The sequence below is a fragment of the Ailuropoda melanoleuca genome, chromosome 2 (assembly GCF_002007445.2).
Source record: "Ailuropoda melanoleuca isolate Jingjing chromosome 2, ASM200744v2, whole genome shotgun sequence".
Lineage (NCBI taxonomy): Eukaryota > Metazoa > Chordata > Mammalia > Carnivora > Ursidae > Ailuropoda > Ailuropoda melanoleuca.
Genome location: NC_048219.1, coordinates 46,936,339 through 46,957,138, shown reverse-complemented (window position 1 = coordinate 46,957,138; position 20,800 = coordinate 46,936,339). Strand labels below are relative to the sequence as shown.

At 37.6% G+C, this 20,800-nt stretch overlaps 1 protein-coding gene across 1 annotated transcript in view; it reads left to right on the top strand.

Annotated features, from left to right (window-relative positions):
• The window catches only part of ERICH3 (glutamate rich 3), a 103,518-nt gene that overhangs the window by 75,971 nt on the left and 6,747 nt on the right, over positions 1-20,800 (top strand). The window contains 2 exon segments of the mRNA XM_019797165.2: positions 8,717-9,166; positions 18,203-18,325. Coding sequence (XP_019652724.2) covers positions 8,717-9,166; positions 18,203-18,325 — 573 coding nt within the window.

Genomic DNA, 20,800 nt, shown 5'->3' with positions numbered 1-20,800 from the left:
TTCCTGGTACACTGAAGGCATTTATTAGTTATAACAGTAACTCTGTCATTTTTAAGTACATGTATGTCTTTGCAGTTTGCTTTGGGCTAGAGAATAAGGTTACATTTGATGACTTTTTGAATTGCTGTCCATTTCCCCCATTTTTTCCACTTCTCAACATTTTTTTTCTGTATACAATTCAAAATTTTGAATTCAAGGAGTATATTGGGATAATATAAAATGAGAGTAAATTCAGTAACCAAGTAATTATAAAAGCAAATATTTTAGTTCCACTCTCTTCAAGAAAGAATTGAAGCAAACCTATTCCAAAATTTCATGTGCACATACACAAGGCAAGAAAATACAGAAATTATTCAGAGTAAAAGAGAAGATAATTTTACTAGGAACTGTAGATGGGACCATCACTAAGCTTGAACTAAAAATTTAACCCTGAGTTTCCTGACAGTCAAAGCAAAGAATGAAGCACGATGTGAAAATTTAGAATGATGTTCGCTATTAGTAAACTTGGAAAGATTTGTTATCACTTTTATTGTAGTTGAAAGATCCACTAAAGATTAATGGTCAGGCATTGAAATATTTTTTTATAAAGTCTTAGGCCTTTTCTATAATTTCTCTTAATACTTACATTTTATTTCCAGACATGCCTAATATATAAGCTTTTTTTTCTCAATTTGAGTGTGAATATTGGATTTAAGTTTATATTCCTACATGACATAGAGAAAGTTAAAGAATTCTATGGGAAAGTGATGTCACATGAATCAAATTTTAAGAAATTATACAAGTGACTTGAACCTGGAACAGAACTGAAAATGTGTTTGCATGTAAATATAACTGGTTCAAAACACAAGTGACTCCATTTTCCATTTCTTCAGTAACGGTGGGGAATTAACAAGTTGATTTCATGAAGATTCAGTTCAATAGTTGGTCATCTGGGATTATTTTTGTGCTGCATAATCATCTTGTTTTCTTGGGATCAGATGGATTTTTTTTCTAGAGACAATAAATTTTTATGTTCAAACAGAGAGGGATATAGGCAGTACTTGGATCTTCCTTGGAGGGAAAGCTTTCATCATTTAGACCTATAATTATTGAATGACAAAGATAAGTTAGCATTAAAAATGAATACTGCTTGCAAATTAATAATTGGAATCCTATGTTTGGAAAGGCATCCAAAAGGTATTGTTTATTAAGACCCTGTGCTAAACACTGTCCTAAATATTTTATATGAATTATCTGATTTACTTCAACCAATCTTAAAAAGCAGGTACTTTTTCTTTTTATCTTCATTTTACAAATAACTAAACTTGGATATGGTGCGCTTAAGTAACTCACATAGCCAGAAAGTGGTGGAACCAAGATGTAAACCATACCCAACTTCAGAGCTTGGATTTTGGAGAAACAATATAACATTGTTTCAAATGAGAAAATATCTGTTTATCTAAAAGTAAAGCAAATCCCCCCAAGAAAAGGATTCTACTCCCTCAAGACTATGCATTTTAGAGTCACTTATCTTGAGCTCTTCATCTTATTCTCTAGTCTCTGTTTTTTGTTTTGTTTTTGAACAGAGGAGATAAAAACAGACATTTTCTACTTTTACTCGAATGGACCTTTCTCCTTCCTGTATGGACTTCCCTGTCCGCGCCCAGGCAATTAGCTCAGTTCAGCCCCTGCTCTTCCATCACGCTCTCCTACCCTGTCAGCTTTCACTGAACTCTTTATTTTATAAAGCTCTATGGTTCAGTAATTCATTGTTCTCTTATTCATTATCTCTTATTGTTTCCTATGTTAAAGTTTACGCCTCAAATTAATTACACAAGTTAATAACACAAAATTGTTACACTATGAAAGCTAGGACTGTATGTTGTCCTTGTTATTCTTCTCAGAGGTGATTTCCTAAAAGATACTTTGTAAATGTGATGGAATTACTTGATCGCTTTAACACCAAGAATTTTATTGGAAAAGATTGTATAGAGCTAGCTGCATTATTGGGTATAGAATATATAATATTTTTTAAGAGATACGTAGTGAAAGCTACCAGAACATATAAATCTAGCCCACTAATAGGAAGTTTAAGAGCCAGCAATTAAATTTGCCAACTATTTTATTTTGTTGTTTCATTAATGATATTATTAAGCTATCGTTTTAAAGAGCTCTTTTGCATTTTTGGTATTAAAACTTTGGCATTATTTTGATTTAAAATCTCATTGCTTATTACTGTTTCTTTCCTCTACCTCCCAGCTCTTTTATTTCCCATCCCTTGATTTTGATAACCTGGCCTTGTGTTATTCAGAAACATTCCTTTTAGCATGCGGTGTATCTGAATTAGAGATTTCATCCAGCAAACAAAGTAGCATGTATTAAAAATGATAATGACACAATGGGTTCCTTGGAACACTCTATTAAAAAGCCAGACAGTATTTCATCTTCAAAAGTGTAAGAGGCATATTGTGACCACTGACTCTGAGACACTGGTCCATCCTTTTTATTGACAAGATTAAGAATCTTGCTGTTAGTATTTGGATGTGTTTCATTTGAACCTGCCTGCACCTGTTCCCAGAGGGCAAACAATTGCCCAGGCTGTCACTCTGGTGACAAGTCGGCCCCATTTAAACTGCCAGCTAACAATTGCGTGGCTCGCCTTGACGAATGCTCTGTGCTGAGCAGCCTGTGAGTGATGAGTTGCTAGGGACCAAGCGCCACGAAGAGAGCACCCTGGTTTAGGGATGACGTGTGAGACTTTCCATCGTTTAAAAAGAATGACAGCTTCCTTTTCTCTGCATTTGTGTTGGCAACCCCGGGCGTTAATTCACTAGTTGAAAATATATTGTCATAGATGAATGTTATAAGGTTGAGGGGAAAAGTGTCATGTCGCTGAGAATATACTTTTATACTTTTATGGACAGTTTGGATGATAATGCTTATGAGTAAGAGGTAAAGCATCAATAGCTTCTTATGACAAAGATTTCAGAGAGAGAGAGAGAGAGAGAATCTCTTCCCAGAATTGCAAAAAATAGAATATAAGAATTAAAGCAAATGCTTTTTCAAGTAAGAAAGATAGTACTTCACTTGTTGTATTTTCCAGTCTGTTGAAGAAACAGGCCTTATAGACTTTCAAAATTCCAGAGTCACAAAAAATATTCTATTTACTTGACTTATTGACTTCAAGAATCTCACTTTTCATTTCCTGGCCTGGCTATTGAAGAAAAGCACATGAGGGGAGGCTGCTCCTTCCATGTTGAAATTATAGGTGCTATGAAACCACATTCTGTGGACCTCAGTGTAACTTGACTGCTCCTTGAAGAGAAGGACTAGGGGAAGACTGTAGATGGGCCTTCTGGTCAGCATCTATACATGTGATTTTTTTTTTTTGCACGATTAGTCAAACTTTAATTTTTCTGAATGGTAAGAATTCCTTAATCCATATTCACATTTTGATTATTGAAGTAGGAAGTCATGACTCTCAGGCTTTCATGGCTTTAAATGCAGAGTCATCTTTTAGTCCACATAAAACACTTTCCTATGAGGTATTTCTCTGCAGTTTTGAATCTGTCTTGTACACAGCAAAGGTGTTATTGAGAGACCCAATAAAATCTTAATCTTAGTGGATAAATGTAAAAGGACTTAGGCAGCATAGTGTGACACAGGATTTGATTATATTCTCAGTTTTTTAAGTATTCATTTTAATGTTTAAAAAAGTGCAATTAAAGGTAGATATGGAAGAACTTTTAAGCTTTTTCCATTTTTTTTGTCTCCTCCTGCTAGAACTGCATTTACCTGTAGATATTTGTTCTTACAAAGTAATGTGTGTATTTGTCTCATTGATGAATTGAGTCATGAATTATCAGTGTGAGGACATATGCTCTCCTTTAAGACAAATAACTAGTTACTGTTTATAGCTGGAATTTAATGATTTCCACTTTTATTCTCATTAAGCATACATTCATTCTACAATATTTTTGAGTACACAGCACTTGTCTAATTAGGCATTATTGTATATGAAAATATTGACTAAACCACAGTATCTAATACAAAGTATAAACAGATTTTTATGAGTTCATGTGTATAATCAAGATAGAACTATTAATATGAGTAACAGCAGGACGTATGAACTCATGTATCATGGCCAATTTGAAGACAATAGGAGCAGCATCCATGCAGATTTTGCTGTGAACCCCCGGACTAAAGAATGGGAGAGAGAAGCAATTTATATTAGAGTTTGGAAGAGTATTGGATCCATGGGGTTGGGATGTATGGTATGTTATTGGGGTGAAAACTAGTTGTTTTTAACTGAATTTACATATTTGTACTGCATTTGTGCACTTAAAGTATTCATGGGGCATCGAGCTAGTGAACCCAAAACAAAGTAGTTAAAATCAGGATGCTAATGGAGAAAATGGTGAGTTTAAACTATAATAAAACCATGCTCTGTGGCAACGGGTGAGGAAATGATTCAAAACTAAGGTCAGGACTTACAATTGGTTCAAAACAGACAACGTGGTTGCAGTGAGAATGTAACAGCCATTCCTGAGAGAGCTGTCCATGGTCGCGGTCACCGTAAGGAGAATGAGCAAACACCTGAGTGAACACGCACAGCTGCTTTGTCATGCTCGTGGAAAAGGAGGCCGTGCCTGTCTAGAGTGTGTAATCTCTGTGGAAGCAGGGTCCTGGCCTGCCTTTTTCTCTACTGTGTCCTTAAAACAAAGCACATTGCCTGACACATAGGAGATGCTCAATATGCATTTAATGAATGAATCTTTGGAAGTGGGTAGAAAGGTAAAGAACAGCCTCAGAACCTCAGTAATGAGAGGGGAGAGCAGAGTTCATCCTGAGTTTGCTGAACCGGTGTTGACTGTGGATGTGTGAGTGGTTGAGATGTGTGAGTGGTGAGAATGACCACTAGGGATATAAAAGGGAGGACAGGCTGAATTCCATGAGTTCTGATGTCTTGGAGAGAACTATTTTCCATTTGTCGTACTGGGGTGGGAACAGTGCAAAGTTAGTTAAGAGAAGCAAGAGTAGGTCCGTGACAGTGGGGGCTGTCTGTTTGAAGGCCTTTTGGCAAGTAGAGTGGTCTTGGTTTTACCACAGTGAGTCATTACAAAAAAAAAAAAAAAAAAAAGTTTTGCAAAACTTGCTACTTTATAGCTAATGGGCATTAGGTATTATTTAACTCCTCTGGGCCTTTAAATTTAATTAAATTAATTAATTTATTTTAGAGAGAGAGAGTGAGTGAGTGTGAGCGGGGGGAGGGGTAGATGGAGAGAGAAAGAGGCAGAAAATCTCAGGTGGACTCTGCGATGAGCGAGAAGCCTGATGCAGGGCTCGATCTCACCACCCTGAGATGATGGATGCTTAACCGACTGAGCCGCCCAGGTACCCCCCTTACTTTCTAGATCTAGAAAAAGAAGATAGCTGTTCCATGGGATTAAATGAGATATTTGTAAAGTGCTTACTTCCTGGTTTGGTACACAGTAGGTGCATACATAATCATAATCAAGTTTTAATTTATTTATTTTTCCTCAGCAGTCACTGCAATTACTATTCTTCATATAATGCACAGGGTGAAATCGCAAAGAAAGAAATGTATTAGACTATACTCAACAGGTATGATTTCATAGAGGGGGAAAGACTGGAATTCATAAAGAAATCATTATTTGATTTTGTGTCATGTAATTTCTACAATGACTTACAGAGGGAATTAGCCCCATTTTAGAGTCAAGAAAACAGAGGCTTAGAGAGGTTCAGTGGAATAGCCAAAGTCAGAGCCAGTCCGCAGCTGAGTCCTGATTGAAACACCTAGTTTTATTTTACAGAAGAACATATTATTTTCTCTCAGTCTCATGTTTGTGAAATAGTAGTGATGCAAAAGAAGGAATAGTTATCAGCGACATGAAGAGAGAAGACAGTGAAGGGTTTGGAGACTGATCGAGTGTGCAGGGCGGACAGAGATCACGTAGGGCATGGAATCATGGCGCCGCACCAAAGAGCGCACATCATTTCTTTACCACAAAGACCAAGAGCAGGTGCTTTTAGCTTCGATACCTGCAGGGAGCCGCGGAGAGGCAAATAGAATTGGGTGGGAGCAGAGTTGCTTACTAACACGCCTTCAAGATAATTTTTTCCTTCTTAGTGACAGAAAAATTACGTGTGTGCCCTCAAAGTTCTTTAATGTAAAAAGTTCTTTTAGACAAAAATTTCTATATAAAAACTTGCTTCATTTCTAAGACAATAAATAAAATTAGTGTTGAAAATCCCATTCCATGGCCCTGAAACATTCTGAGCTTTTACTTGTAGGCAAAGTCTTGCTCCGGTGTCTGCATGAAAATGAGAGAAAGAAATGAGAAGGAAACTAAATTGCACAGCAAGGTTAGAGAGAAATTGGAAAACTGAAATGAGTTTATATGGGAGGTCAGGTACCCTTGCCTCTTGAAGGCCATTCATTCTTCTGATCTTTCTTCTCTAAGGAACTGACTCAAAATGAACCAGAGTGTGTTTCAGCCTTTTGAGATAAAATAACACAATTAATAGAAGCTGCAAAAGAAAGGTGGAGGAACACTCGTTTTTCTTATTGTGTGAACAACTCTCAGGGCCAAAAGTGAGAGTCTCTTTATCAATATTAAAGATGGAAGATAAGAATATTTCTGGGAGTGCAGAAGAAGAATAATACTGCATTCTAGCTAATTGTACAATTAATGTGAGCCATTGATTGAACAACTAGCAAATAGGAGTTGTTTTTCTTTAAAAAAATTATGAGATGCTTAAGAGAGGGTGAGATCATAGTCCCTAAAGTTTCTGAAGTTGTACAAATAAGATCGAGAACAACTGTCCTTGATCTGCTGTGTTCCCTACTGAGAGACAGATTTTGTGAAATGGAGATAACGAGTGGTTAAAGTACGTGTTCCTTTGAGAGACAGTGGTCATCTGACGCCCGTCAAGGTAGTTGGGAGATAAGAACAAATGGAATTGTACTTAAGGGGTTCTGTTGCTTGCAGGCTTTTTAGAGTTTGTTTTTTTACTGCTGGGTAGCATCTCTGAAATCTTTGTGGAAACTCTGATAAGTCTCTGTGACTATACTTAAAATTCTCAGCCCTGTCATGGAGAGTCATTTGGGCTGGAGGGTGTGAAGGAAAAGGGTAAGAGGAAAGACAGGTATTTCTTCCCTTAAAGTCTGTGTCAGCTGCTACAGCCATCTAGCTGCCAAGCAGAAATGGCAAAAACAGAGAAAAGAGTAAGGAGCACACAGAGAAAAGAACACAAGAAAGCTAGGCAGCATTTAAGTGTAGGATATTTCATTTGAAAATATATTCTATAAAAAACTATTGTAAACACAGATCTGTGGGTGAAAAACTCAAAAGCACGTTTGTAACTCTCTGGCCTCCAGCATACGGCACGACTTTCAGGCTGTGCGTCTTCCTTCCAGAGATTCAGTGTGTAGGTGGCTTTCTTGGAGATTTTTGAAAGTGCTTTTGGGTAGTAAGTACGGAACCATTTCTGGCTTTGGTAAATCTAGTCTGCGTATCCGCACCGTCCCATCCGCACACGGCCTCCGTCTCCTAGAAGCCCTCTTACTGACTCCATGTGCCCATCTCCCAGCTCTGGCACCCTCTGCCTTCTTCAGAGGACAGCCCTGGGCTCGGAGCTGCTTCATCCGCCCGCCTGCACAAAGAGCCTGAAAGAGCCAAGGAGCTTACCTCCCCCTGGGGGGGCCGGGCAGCCACGTCTGACTGGAGCAGAGTATGAAAGCCTGACTCCTTCCTCAAGGGAGGAAAAATTCTAATATAATTTAGACCTCAGAGGTCCCTGTAGGATCAGGCTGAGGTGCAGCTGTTGCTTGAAATAGCTCCCTTGATTGACTTCTTCCCTGCCCTGCCCTGCTTCCCCCACACCTGTAGGGGCTTCTCCTGGAGCATATCCTTAGTACATCACTTGCACGTGACTCCTGACCTCAGCGTCTGCTTGGGGAGAACCTGAAATAAGACAACATGTCCTCCCACACACAAGCACACACACACAAGCATCACCTCAAAATATCTTTAAAGGGTCTTGGTGTTATGCAAATGCATCGATCTTTCTAGTACACCTTGCTAGCTGGGTATGGTTGGTGTTAGAGTAGATAAAACTTGAAATTTTATGCACGGAGAGTGCTGTGGCTACTCAGGATGCTGATGAATAAGTACTCTCACTGAACAAGTAAGATTATTCGGTTTCTTCTACAATAAAATAGATAGAAAGGCTTTCCAGTACAGTGGCTTTCAAAAATAAAGAAATAAATATAGTTGGTTTTCAGTTCAATGAGATTTCCTACTGAAAACTTCTACAGGGGCACCTGGATGGCTCAGCTGGTTAAGCGTCTGCCTTGGGCTCAGGTCATGATCCCAGGGTCCTGGGATGGCGCTCTGTGTAGTCCGGCTCCCTGCTCAGCGGGGAGGCTGCTTCTCTCTCTCCCTCTGTTCCTCCCCCCAGCTCCTGCTAGCTCACTATCTCTCTCTCTCTCTCAAATAAATAAATAAATTTTTTTTAAAGAAAACTTCCAGAGACTCACAGATTATGTAGGTTTTTCTTTATCTTGACAATTATGTGCAATATATGTAAAAAGGGTACTAAATCTATCAACCTATATTAAAAATTTTTAGTATGATTATTACTAACCCAATTCCCACAATTAAAACCAATTGCTTTTTGGAAAAACAGTGATGTCATCATTTTTATTTTTTAGATATAAAAACTATTTCCTCATCCTCATCCAGAAGTCAGCCGTGTTCTATTTGCAGTGATGATGAATCTGCCGTGGAAGATAGGGAGGCCCACGCTGGAAACAGTCCCAACAGAAGTGCCAGAAGTTCATCTTCTCAGGAGTTGAGTGAAAATGATGAGCCAGGAATATCCCACCTTCCAACTGAGGATTACTTAGAAGTTGAAATTGAAGACCAAGAAATAATAACAGCAGATGTAGACACCAAGCCTCTGCCCATAGAGGAATGCTTGGAGAGTGTTCTTGAAGAAGAAATGGAGAACGGAACCCGGGTGATTGCAGAGGGCTTATCTGAGAAGTCCAGGGAACATGTTTCCATGGAAGAAAAAGAAAAGGATAAGAGTAAGCTTTGGGAAGGAAACACTGCTAAGGTGAAGGACAAAAAGGCAGGTCCCCATAGGGTGGAACAAGATGGTAAGTATGGCCATTGAGTTGACCTGCCATTGTTCCCATGCATGGAAGCTGATTTTGGTCTTTGCATTTCTGCCAAAGCTTGGGAAATACTACTGTGATAATGCCAGAGGCATTCAACTTTTTTCAAATTATTTCTCTCTTCGTCACATAATCATACATGTATTTTCAGCTTGCTCTTTTCCTTCTATGCATTTTAAAAGTTACTTGATAAATCTTATATAGCTTGTTTCCTATTTTCTGTAAATTCCTTCTTGTGGTAATTCTATCTCAAGAATCAAATAAAACACAACATGTGTCTGAAGGCAAGGGTATGTGTGGCTTTTTAGAGGTGATTTAATACTAGAAATACTATTTGTTCGTAACTACGTATGCACTTATATATACATACACACACACAGCTACTAACATTGGTAGGTGCTTACTATGTGCCAGTCCAAAACACTTACATATATTAACTCATCTACTCCTTACAACAGCCCAGTATCCCCTGAGTTAGGTTCTTTTATCATCATGTCTTTTTTTCACAGGGGACGAAATAGTGGCTCAGAGAGGTTAAGTAAGCCGTCAAGATTATATAGCTCCTAAGAAGCATTCCTAGGATTTGAATTCAAACAGAGTGACTCCGGCTTTTAAGATTGTTCTATTGTATCTGTGCAATTAGAAATTTAAATTTAGATAAAAATATGACAGTTTTGTAGAAAACTCTGAGTGACTTCCTGACTCAGTGGTCTCTGGGTGAGTATGCAGGATGGTCCCATTTGACGTGGGAACAGCAAAGAGTGTCCTACAATAATCAGGCCCCATGACCTCAGACATGTGGAAGGTCTGCTACCTTTCTCAACTTTAGGGGGACAGTTAAGGGACCAAGTTGTGTCCTGTGGCCAGCTGGAACGTGCCTGCCAGGTGTTTGGCTCTCACGTAGCGTCCTGTGCCCTGTCTCTCCTCTCTCTCCCCTGTTCTCTCTCATCTGTCTCCTGTCCCAGCATGGTAGGCATTCTTCTTGAGTCCAAGATAAAATCTGTTTTCACATTTTAATATTACTAAAATCATCTGTTTTAAAGCTTATGCATACTTTTAATGTCTCTAACATTTTTTTTTTAGGACCTTAAAAGCTGTTATGAAACCACTGGGGCCTACATCTAGGAATTGAGGATGTTGAGTAGTTATCTTTCAATTCAATCATTATTATTCACCTTCTGCTATGTGCAGGGCACCATGGTCAATAAGAAATGTGTAAGAGAGGGTGTCTCCCATCACATGATAAGAGGAAGGCTTGGCACACCAATAATTGGACAAAGGTCAGTAGTCATTCATAAAACCAGAGAAGGTACAAATGCGACGCGTTTCCAAAGAAGGGGGAAGTCCCATTTGGTTAAGTACACCTTGAATGTTTTTGTGAAGGATCTTTTTGAGGAAGGCTTCAAAGGTCAGATATGATTTTTAAGATCAAATGGAGGAGGATAAAAGCATTCTAGATAGCGGGATGTAGCAAATTCAAATAACTCTGGAATGCACAGTTTGACAAACTTCGACCCACAGGCCCCATCTGGCCTACCACCTTTTTTTCTTCTTTTGCATTGCCTGTGAGCTAAGAATGTTATCAGAATTTTTTGTTTGTTTTTAAAATTTTTCAGTGGTTTTTGAAAAAATCAAAAGAATAATACGTGGTAACGTGAAAAATTCAATTCAAATTTCAGTGTCAGAAAATAAAGTTTTACTGGAATAGAGCCATGTGCGTTTGCTTACATATTATTAACGGCTGCTTTTGCTTCGCAAGGGCAGAGCTAAGTAATTGCAGCAGAGACCTCCTCATAGCTCACGGAGCCCGAAGAATTCCCTGTCTGGCCCTTAATAGAAAAAGCTTGCCAACTTCTGCCCTGGGATTAAAGACCTCTGAGATTGTCAAAGGGGTTTTTCCATATATGAGTTAAGATTCTTATTAAAATATATTTGAAACCCTTTTATAAAATAGTTCAAGTCTTCGATCGTGGATTTCATTGTTCAGTTCTGGAACATATAATGTGCAATCTGGGAAATTTGTACAATTTGGCAAGCTGCTGCCCAAGAAAGGTAGAGATGTTCAAGGTCAGTAGGAACGGTGACATTGTTATTTCTTTCACTTCCTCTTCAGGAAACTAGATTGTTTCCCTGGACTTGTATACAAAGACATCTTTTTGTTAAGTGAGACTCACGTAGTGGAGGCTGTATTGAGGTGACGGATGGAATAGCAAAAACATGGGACTAGGATCATGCCACTTGGAGGACAGTGAGGTGGTTGTTTTCTGGATGTGAAATGAAAAGTGTGTAGGTTTATCATTTTTCTTACATATTATGGGAAGTCTATGTTCTTGACTTGATAATGTCTATAATTCTAAAGCATTTCGTTATCTTTTTATGAAGGCAGGTTCAACACTAGATGGCAAGGTTTGTGACTTTTTAATCTTTCTTAAGCTTTAATAAATGTAGCAGGTCTCTTTGTCAGTGTTTATTTTTCATTAACAGCTTATGACATAACATGAAATAACAGTCAGAATATAGAGAAAAGTAGATTTAAAAAAAATTACCCACAAACTTAGCGCACATACAAAAATAACCTTCAATGTTTGGTCAGGTTTTTTTTATTTCTAAACTTAGGGTTTACAAAGTTACGTTGTCATATTTTTTATAAAATGTTGTGTCCTGCTTTTTATTCTTATACCATAAGCATTTTTATATTATTATGTAATTTTATAAATATGTTCAATGTCTGTGTTATCCCTTTCTGTGTTTTTTTAATAATGTAACCATTTCCCTATTATTGACATTTATATTTTTCCCTGTTTTCACTATTATGAATAGTACTCTAATATCTTATTACTTAAGGTAATTTAAAATCTGTAATTATTTTCTTAGGCTAGGTTCCTAAGAGTGTAATTTCTGAATCACATATTAAGACTTTTGATAAAATTTTTTTCTTACAAAGGATTGGTTGAAAAGTTTAAACAATATAGAACAGAGAGAATGAAAAGAAAGCTAGTTTCCCTTACCCCACCTCTACTCTTTCCCATGCAACAGAGTCATAAGCATGGAGAATACATTTTAGGCCTGATTCTAGAAAATTTTCTCTCTATACACATATATAAATGTATTCATATATTATAGATATACATATATTATTTTTATAGACAGATGGAAACATGATACATTTTGTTTTACCACTTGCCTTTTTTTAACTTAGTACTGTATCTTCATACCTTTTCATATTAGCACACATAACTGTACTTTATTCTTATTCACTGTACATGGTATCTACTGTATTACTGTAGTATTTTATAACTTTGCAAATTTTCTTAAAAATATGTTGCCTTCTGTGCAAGAACTGATAGATTTGTTCTATGACCCATCTTCCACAAAAGAATAAAATTTCTGGGTTATGGAGGGGCAGAGGCAGAGGGAATAAAGTACAGTGGAAAATAAAACATTAATAGATTTAAAAACATGTAAAATGTCCAGAATGATGTAGAAGGATTAATGCTATCAAAACCCAAGGATGCATAGATTATAATTCTTGAGTGTCGATGTTTTTAAGTGTATTCAAGGAAATGATACAATGAGTTTGTAAATATTTATTTTAACGGATGAAGAGGGGTCATAAATAGTCTCAAAGTCCCTTATATGAATAAATATTTCTAAGAAAATTTCAGATAAAATAAACCAGGTCTAGACCTGCCTGATGCCAGGCAAAGAGGTCATGGCTAGCTCTTCTTTCTTAATGGAGTCTTCCGTTAGATGGCTCAGGGAGGGAAGGTTGGAACCAAAGTTAATGCTTGAAGAGAAGGTCATGTAAGTGACCACGCCGCATTCGATCAGAAGGCATGGTAAAGAGTGAAATGCATATTACTTTATTTAGATCTCTGATTAGAACCTCAGGTCAAAATGGGGGCTGAGATAATGTGTAAAAGATTCTCTCTCAGATTTGTATGGTGCTGAATTATGCTCTGTGATTATGTCAGGAACAGGTCTGTGGGCTATAAAATTACACTCAGTTAGGGATGTTTTATAGTGTCCAAACGAATACAACTTAATTTGAATCGTTTTCACTTAAGATCATAGCAGTGGATACAGTAGTAAAGTTCTCTGTTCAATACCTTTGTACTTTTCAGATTGATAACATAAAGTGATATTTTTCCTTCTATTTTATTTGTCTCACTTAATTGGGCTTTGTCTAGTTCACCAACAAATCAGGTGAATTGATATAAAAGATGTGTTATATGCAGTGAAGTGGATAAAGTAAAAGATTATTATTGCTGGCTACAATGGGACAGTGTCCTTGGGAGGTAATGCAGTATCATAGGGCATAGTGTTATTTTAATGTGTTTATTTTTCTCTGTTATCTTCAGTTTAAGCTGTCTCAATGCACTGTGACACGATCTTTGCTTTATGTTCTAATAGTGGGACAATTTAGGTAGATTAATTTGTGAAGTTAATATAATTTATACATTACAAATATAAATAAAATACTAAGAATAGAATGCGGTAATATTAAGTATATAGTAAAATGCATATGGAAGCAGGCACTTTATACTTCTATATGTGAATGAGAAGATGTCATAGTGCTTGGCCAGGTAATTTAAACCTGGGTAATGTAACGGCTAAAGTCCTATGCAGTCTAATCGCCATGCAGGCAAGTTAGATGGTCCTGATGAAAGAACGAGACGATCATGTGCTGTGAGTTGTGGTCTAAATGCAATTTCTGGGTGAATTGTGAAAGCACGTAGTTATTTGTTCCAGTAGATTGCCTCTGCCAATAAATAGTTTTTTGGTTATCTGCTTTATGCCACTGTTCTTAGTGTGAACATAATGAAGTCCCTGTCCATATTGGAGTTTATGTTCTAGTGAGAGAGACGCCTGACATGTGAAAAATAAACAAGTAATGGGGTATTCTGGACTAAGTGTAGAAGAAAAACAAATCAGGGTAAGAGGACGGAGTAATGGTTTGAGGAAGGGGTGGTATCTTAGGGATGGCCTCCCTGAGGAAGGGACATTTGAGCAGAGAGCTGAATGAAGTACAGGGCAGAGCCTCTCTGCTGGAGAAAGCTTGCAGGAAGCGGAGGGAAGAAAATGCAAGGATCTAGACCGGGAGCACCATTGCTGAGTGAAGGATCCGGAAGGGGGGCTGGTGTGACAGATGCAAACTAACAGATGAACCAGAAAGTGGTGGAAGATGAGGCAGAGGGAGAAACTTGTATGCCATAGGGAGGGTTTGATTCTGAGATGGGAAGCCATTGGAAAGGTTTGAGCTCCAAATGCCATGATCTGAATGTTTTAGAAAGATGATTCTGTACTATTCTATACTGTGTGAAGGACAGACGTTAGCCGTCTCTGCAGCTGTTATCTCTGAACAGCTGCGGGCTTGAGCTGGTAGTTAACCCCGGGCTGCTGTGGGCCATGTTTCAACGCCGGGGGTAAGGTGGGAGCATCTTTCCTGCGTAGATAGACAGTGTTTAGTCATGAAGTTTGTCCTGGTGACTTGCTGGGAAGGTAATTGATTGGCTACACAAAGAACGATTGAATCACACGCGTGTGATATTCAAGGTCACCGGGAACTTGAGATAAACTTGGATAGATCTTTACCTTTATAGACTTCTTACATTCTTAAGGTTCAGATGAAAAGTTCTTGGCAAAATTGTCTTCTAAATTGCTCAGGGTTATTAGTATGTTTTGAGATGGGATCAGTTTCAGTTTGTTTTGTTTCAAAACAAGCAGAGAAGAGGGCGTGAATTTAGAAAGCTACCCTACTAATATTGGAAAATGATATCCTTGCCACCAGTCTTGAATTACGAAATTATCAAATATAGAAAGAATTGGTGGAAATTGTGATATTGTTGGGAAAGCACAGGGACATATGGCCTTCCATCATTTAGGTGAAATTGTTTGTTGATACCTCCTTTTTTTGAAGAACATATAAAAAAACATCTATCAAAAGCTTCTAAATATATGCTCTTTGAGCCAGCAAGTCCAATTCCAGGAATTTGCCCAAAGGGAATAGTCAGAAAAAATACAAAAATGATTATAAGTGGTATTTAAAATAGCTTTATAATCACACATACACACACACAAATGGAAATAACTCAATATTCTACATCAGGCAATTGGTTAACCAAATTTTAGTAAAAACTTAGAACATTCTATGTAATTCTGAAGAATCTTTTTTTATGTAATGATATGTGGAAATAGCCACAATAGATTGCTAAATTAATAAAATGGGGTACAAAATGCTACCTATACTAAGAAGAGAATAAAAAAAGATACATAGAGATTCACCCAAATATTAACTAGTACTTCTGAGTGGTGAAACTAGGAAAATTTTTGTTTTCTTTTTTGTACTTTATAATCTTTTAAAGCTTTAAGTAAGAATATGTACTATTCCCCTATTTAAGGAAAGTACTGTATATATTATTTTTAAATATGTTTGTTTTCATAATAAAAAAGCTAACATTATCAGATAATAATATTTTGGTATTTTAAAAACATCTTAAAATAGTCTATATCATTTGAGCGGAAAAGGCGCTTTTCTAAGAGCTCTGTGGGAGCCTCTTCCGTTTTGCTTTGAAGGCTGTGAGAACGGACAGTTACCTTTGCTTTCAATGGTCATCTTTAGAGAGCGGGAAGGAGAGGAGCCTCAGGGGGTGAAGGGCTAAGTAGTTAAGGACACAAAGTGTTGTATCACAGGGCTGGTGTGCCGGGCTCAGCGAGCACAGTCCTCCTTTCCTCTAGGTGGAAACCCTCAAGGTTAGACCCTGGCCAAGTTCTTGCTTTTAAGTTTCAGTTTCAGAACATCTGAGAGAAAAAAAAAAATGATCAAGGGAGGCCTTTTCTGGTCTCACACCTAATCAATCCTTGATGCTCAGGCCAGGTCCCATTCTTGCTGAAGCGGAAGCAGGCAACACCTAACTATATCCACTTCCAAAAGCCTTCTCATCTACTTCCAAAGCCTAACCCTCCAGGGCCAAACCAGCAGATGTGGCCCGGTGGTGAGGACAGTCCTGAGACAGAGGGACTACATGCTTCACTATCCATTCTGAGTGAGTTGTAATTTCCAAATTATGCTAGTACCATTTGGCTTCTTAGAATAGTCTTTGGCTCAATAGCTGCTAATTGTTTGCTTTAATTATTATTTATTATTATTATTATTGTAAACTGTATTTCTTTAAAAAATTTATTGAGGTATAATTGATGTATATTATATTATTTTAGGTGTATAACATAATGATTTGATATTTGGATGATAAACCATATTTATTTATAGTCTATGGCTACCTGGAAAAAAACCCAGATGTCTCATAGTCTCTGATGAAACAGAACTTCAAGTCATTGCTATGAAATCAGACTTGCTCCCATTCCCCTGTCCTACCATTTTTGGGATTTCTGTTGCTCAATCAGCCAAGCAGATTTATACACAAGGATCTAAAACACTGCTTATTTAAACTTGCTAGTTATATACTGTTAACATTATTACAGTGGGCAAGGTGATATTTAATTTATATGTACAATGTTTATAAAGTTCCCAGAATAAAGATTTACTTGATAACAAACCCAACTATAATCTAATTGTCATGAGTTGATGTCATCTCTAAACTATATTATTGTAAAAATCTTTTTTATTTGGTTATCAGATGAATGAGGAAAATTGATGTTCAAAAATGTTTCAAATAGAATACATCTGAACTATTTGATGTACCTCTTTTCTTTTCCATGCTTGTTCTCTCAAGCTTAATAAAGTGAAGTCATTCCATTTTTTTCCCCAAAAGCAGACATTTCACTATTTGCTTCCAAACACAGATGAATCAGTAAGTAACTAATTACCCCTTAGCAATTCACCTTAAAGTGATCAAGAGACCACATTCTAGTTCTGTTTTTCTCGAAGTACAGTCTTTGGATCAATTGAATCAGAATATGTGAGAGGAAAAAGAGAAAAAAAGAAGGGAAGGAAGAAAGGGAGGAAGGGAGAGTGGGAGGGAGGAAAGGGTGTTTTGGAGATCTGTTCTTATCTGGGAGGGCAGATTTGGGTCTAGTGTTATTTGAGTGAATTTGAATTAACCAGAAGGTGGTGTAATGATAGGTATCAGGGATTAGGCACATGGATCATCAGATGGTAGGTAAGGGATGTAGACAGGTACATGTCAGAAATTAAAGATAAATCTAATTGATATTATAGTGTTGCCTAGAATCATGCCAAACTGGGTGATAATTCTTATAATAGACATGCTCATCATCATCATAGCTATTATTTATTAAGTGCTTAGGCAACCTGCCAAAAGTGAAAGACAAACATGCACTACATATATACTTTATTTAATCCTTCCAATAACTACTAAGTAGATATCTTTTTTGGACAGATGGACGACTGAGGCTTAGGCTTAGGTCGAAGAACTTAACTGAAGTTGACACCGATAGTATGGAGTATGAGACTTGAACTTAGGTCATGTGTTTCTCAAGTTCCATGGCTGGTTATCAGCTGTAGAGAACAGGAATTTCTACAACAGCTTTTACTGTCAAATATATAGGAATCACGCACTAGCTTTTTTGCTCTGTCCACATGGAGTGAATATTGAGGTCAAATCACTAAAATCTACTAATGGATGAAATACTCATAGTATAGTTAGCTCTGGTAGTCTTAGCAACTTTAAAGAGCAGTGATGACTGGCATTATAAAAGCCATAACGTGCGTTTCTTGAAAGGAAAAGGTGACTAAACCTCGTTTTCCATCATTTCATTGCATGTGCATTTAGCTGATCTGTCCCTGCTTCTGGCTGTTGTCTTTTTTAAGTATTTCTTTGCATGCAGTTCTTTACTTCATGATCTGCCATTGTGTTTTCCTTTTTGAAATCACGGCTTGGAAGCAATTTAATCTTCATAGATTTTTTAAAAACAAGGTCACATTTTAATGTGAATATTTAAAATTAACTCCACTTGCTGAAAGGATGTGAAATAGCTGAGCAATGTTCACATGACCTGTTTTTATGCCTTTTGATATTTCCTATGATCTCCAATCAGTTGGACAGACTGTCGCTGAGGCTGTGGAACCTGGCGGCCACGGGCATTATGACACTGAGTCTGGTGTTAGCAGCACGGAGGAGGAGAAGCACTCGAGGAAGCCGGAGATTGACAAAGGTGCAGGTAAGGGCACATCATTACCTAGGAAAGACCTTTAGAAATCCTCTATGAAAGACAGCCCCATTTTCATCTTTTATCCCCACACCCCTGTTTCCTCCTTCTTCTACCTTTATTTTCTTTCAACTAATGAATTTGATGGCAGGAGATGGCTAAGAGGCCTTAAGGGGAGCTTTAAAGCTGACATCAGATATGAATGCTACTATTCTTTTTTTGAATATATTAGTGCCTAGATTGGAGGGAAAAAAGGACTTTCGATTATAAAAGAAATATTGGTAGGGATTTTCAGACCAGTCTTATTTCATAGTCGGCCTCCCAGTTAGGTGACTAGGTAGGAGGATTTGCCTAACTGACCCACTGGAGGCAGGGAGGGCCAAGGCACATTTCACAATGGTTTATTTGAATTCTTCATTTTTTTTAAATTAAGGAAGAATTCATTGCCATCAACATATGACCTGGCTCTTGGTGATGAGTATTCCAGCTGCAAGATTGCCAATTAGAGTGACTCAACAGACAATGACTCATATCCATTGTGTCAAACACCCTATGTCCTTGAAATCAGGTTTCCCTATATTAAGTATAGGATTTTTAAAAACTGCCCTGATTTGAATATATGTATGTGTGTATGGGAGGGGAGGCTTATTCATTTCATTTATCATATGATCACATTACCCCTGCCTCTAATTTTTAACAACAGTCATTAAGCACTGTGAGGTTTTTGAGATTTTACCCTATTTTCAAGCAAACAAGTTTGCCAGCCTCAGTTTCATGGTGTGAGCAGAAGACACAAGACTCCTGGGTCAGAGAAAAAGGACTTTATCACTCACAAGAAATAGGAGCCAGAATATTCGCACTCGCACTGGTTCTCTGAGCTCCAGTTCCCCCTGGGGAATGTGGAGAGAGCCAGGTGACACTTGAACCTGAATAGAGCAGTTACAGGAAGAGGACCCTGACCTTAGGGAATCCAGATCTTGTACGGTGAGCATTCCACCAGAGGAGTTCTAGTGTATCTCCCAAACATTCCGCAATGCAGGCACCATAGTTGTTACTGAACAAATCTGATTCAAGCAAGAAAATATAATTTATCATAAGCAGTGGAAGGGAAGTATGGAAAGGAGACTTGCTAGGGCCTTCTGTGTGCCAGAAACTGTGTGAAGCATTTTATGGTTTACTGTCATAAGGATTCTGTGAGTCAAGCATTTTCTGCTCCCATTTTATGGATAAAAGAATGAAGGCTTAGAGAGGTGTTGTTTCCCAAGTTCATACAAATAGTAAGTGGCAGAGCTGGCATTCTCATCCAGCTCTGTCTGACCCCTAAGTACACACTCATTTCATGAAATCAAATTGCCTCTGTGAATATCGCTTGTGGTCTTATATTCTTTTTTTTCCCCCAAAAGCCCTTGAGGTTACTATCAAAAAACATGTCATGTTTTCATACTCATCCTTCTTAGAAGGATTTCAATTACTCTTTCTCCCTTACTTCAGGAATGTCTTGTCTGACTCCCCTATGGTGTGTGTGTTCATATAATAGCTCAGCTGGATGCCATTAGCCCTTTCTCTCCAGAATGTAGGCATAGTATATTATTATATGGTGGCTAGGCAGTTTTATTCCCCTGTTATCCTTAATGTTCTTTAATTAATCCATAAATTTGAAGACCAGCTTAGAAAAACAGAGGACTTTATTTAAATGTTTTTTTATAACTGACTTTTTAATATACTTTCATGCAGGAATTTGAATAGCAACAGATACTCTATTAAAGAGAATTGACACACATTGTTTTAATTTAATTTTGTTTTAAATCCAATAATAATCCATAATGAGATACAATGGATGGATAAAGTGAAATATGAATAATGAAATAAAATTCTTTCAGGTGAACTGGCTACATGTTCTCTGAATGAACATTTGGCTCCATATTTCCCTGTGGCAGCTTATAGGTACAATTCAGTAACTGACTGCTGTGATGTACTGAGGGCCACCTATAAAAGTCAACACCAACCCCATTGATAGACCTGGAATTCCTATTACTTCTTTGAAAAAAGTCACCAAAAGTTACCTTCCAAATATATTTTTTTGAGGGAAATGTAATATCAGCTATTACTGCCTTCATCAAAATGGTTGTGATAGCTGGCAGAAGGCCAAGGGACTGCAACAAAGGGCAGCTGAGTTTTGTGTGAGGAGGGGAAATGGAGTGATCAGACAGTGCTGGATGGGTATCAGAACAGGGAAGAATTGAGTAAGATCAGGGCTTTAGGTTTCTGGTAGATCCTTGATAATGAGGTGGGCTGTGGGGGTTAGATGGCTGGCCAAAAAGACAAGCAACAAAAAATATGAGGAAGACACATTTGCCTATTTTATAAGTTTATAATTTTTGGAGGTTGGCACACTGGTATGATAACTTCTAGCATCTAATCTAGTGTCTTCTGTAAGTGAGAAAGATTAAATTGATAGTGAAATTATTAAGATGACAGTTTTTAGAA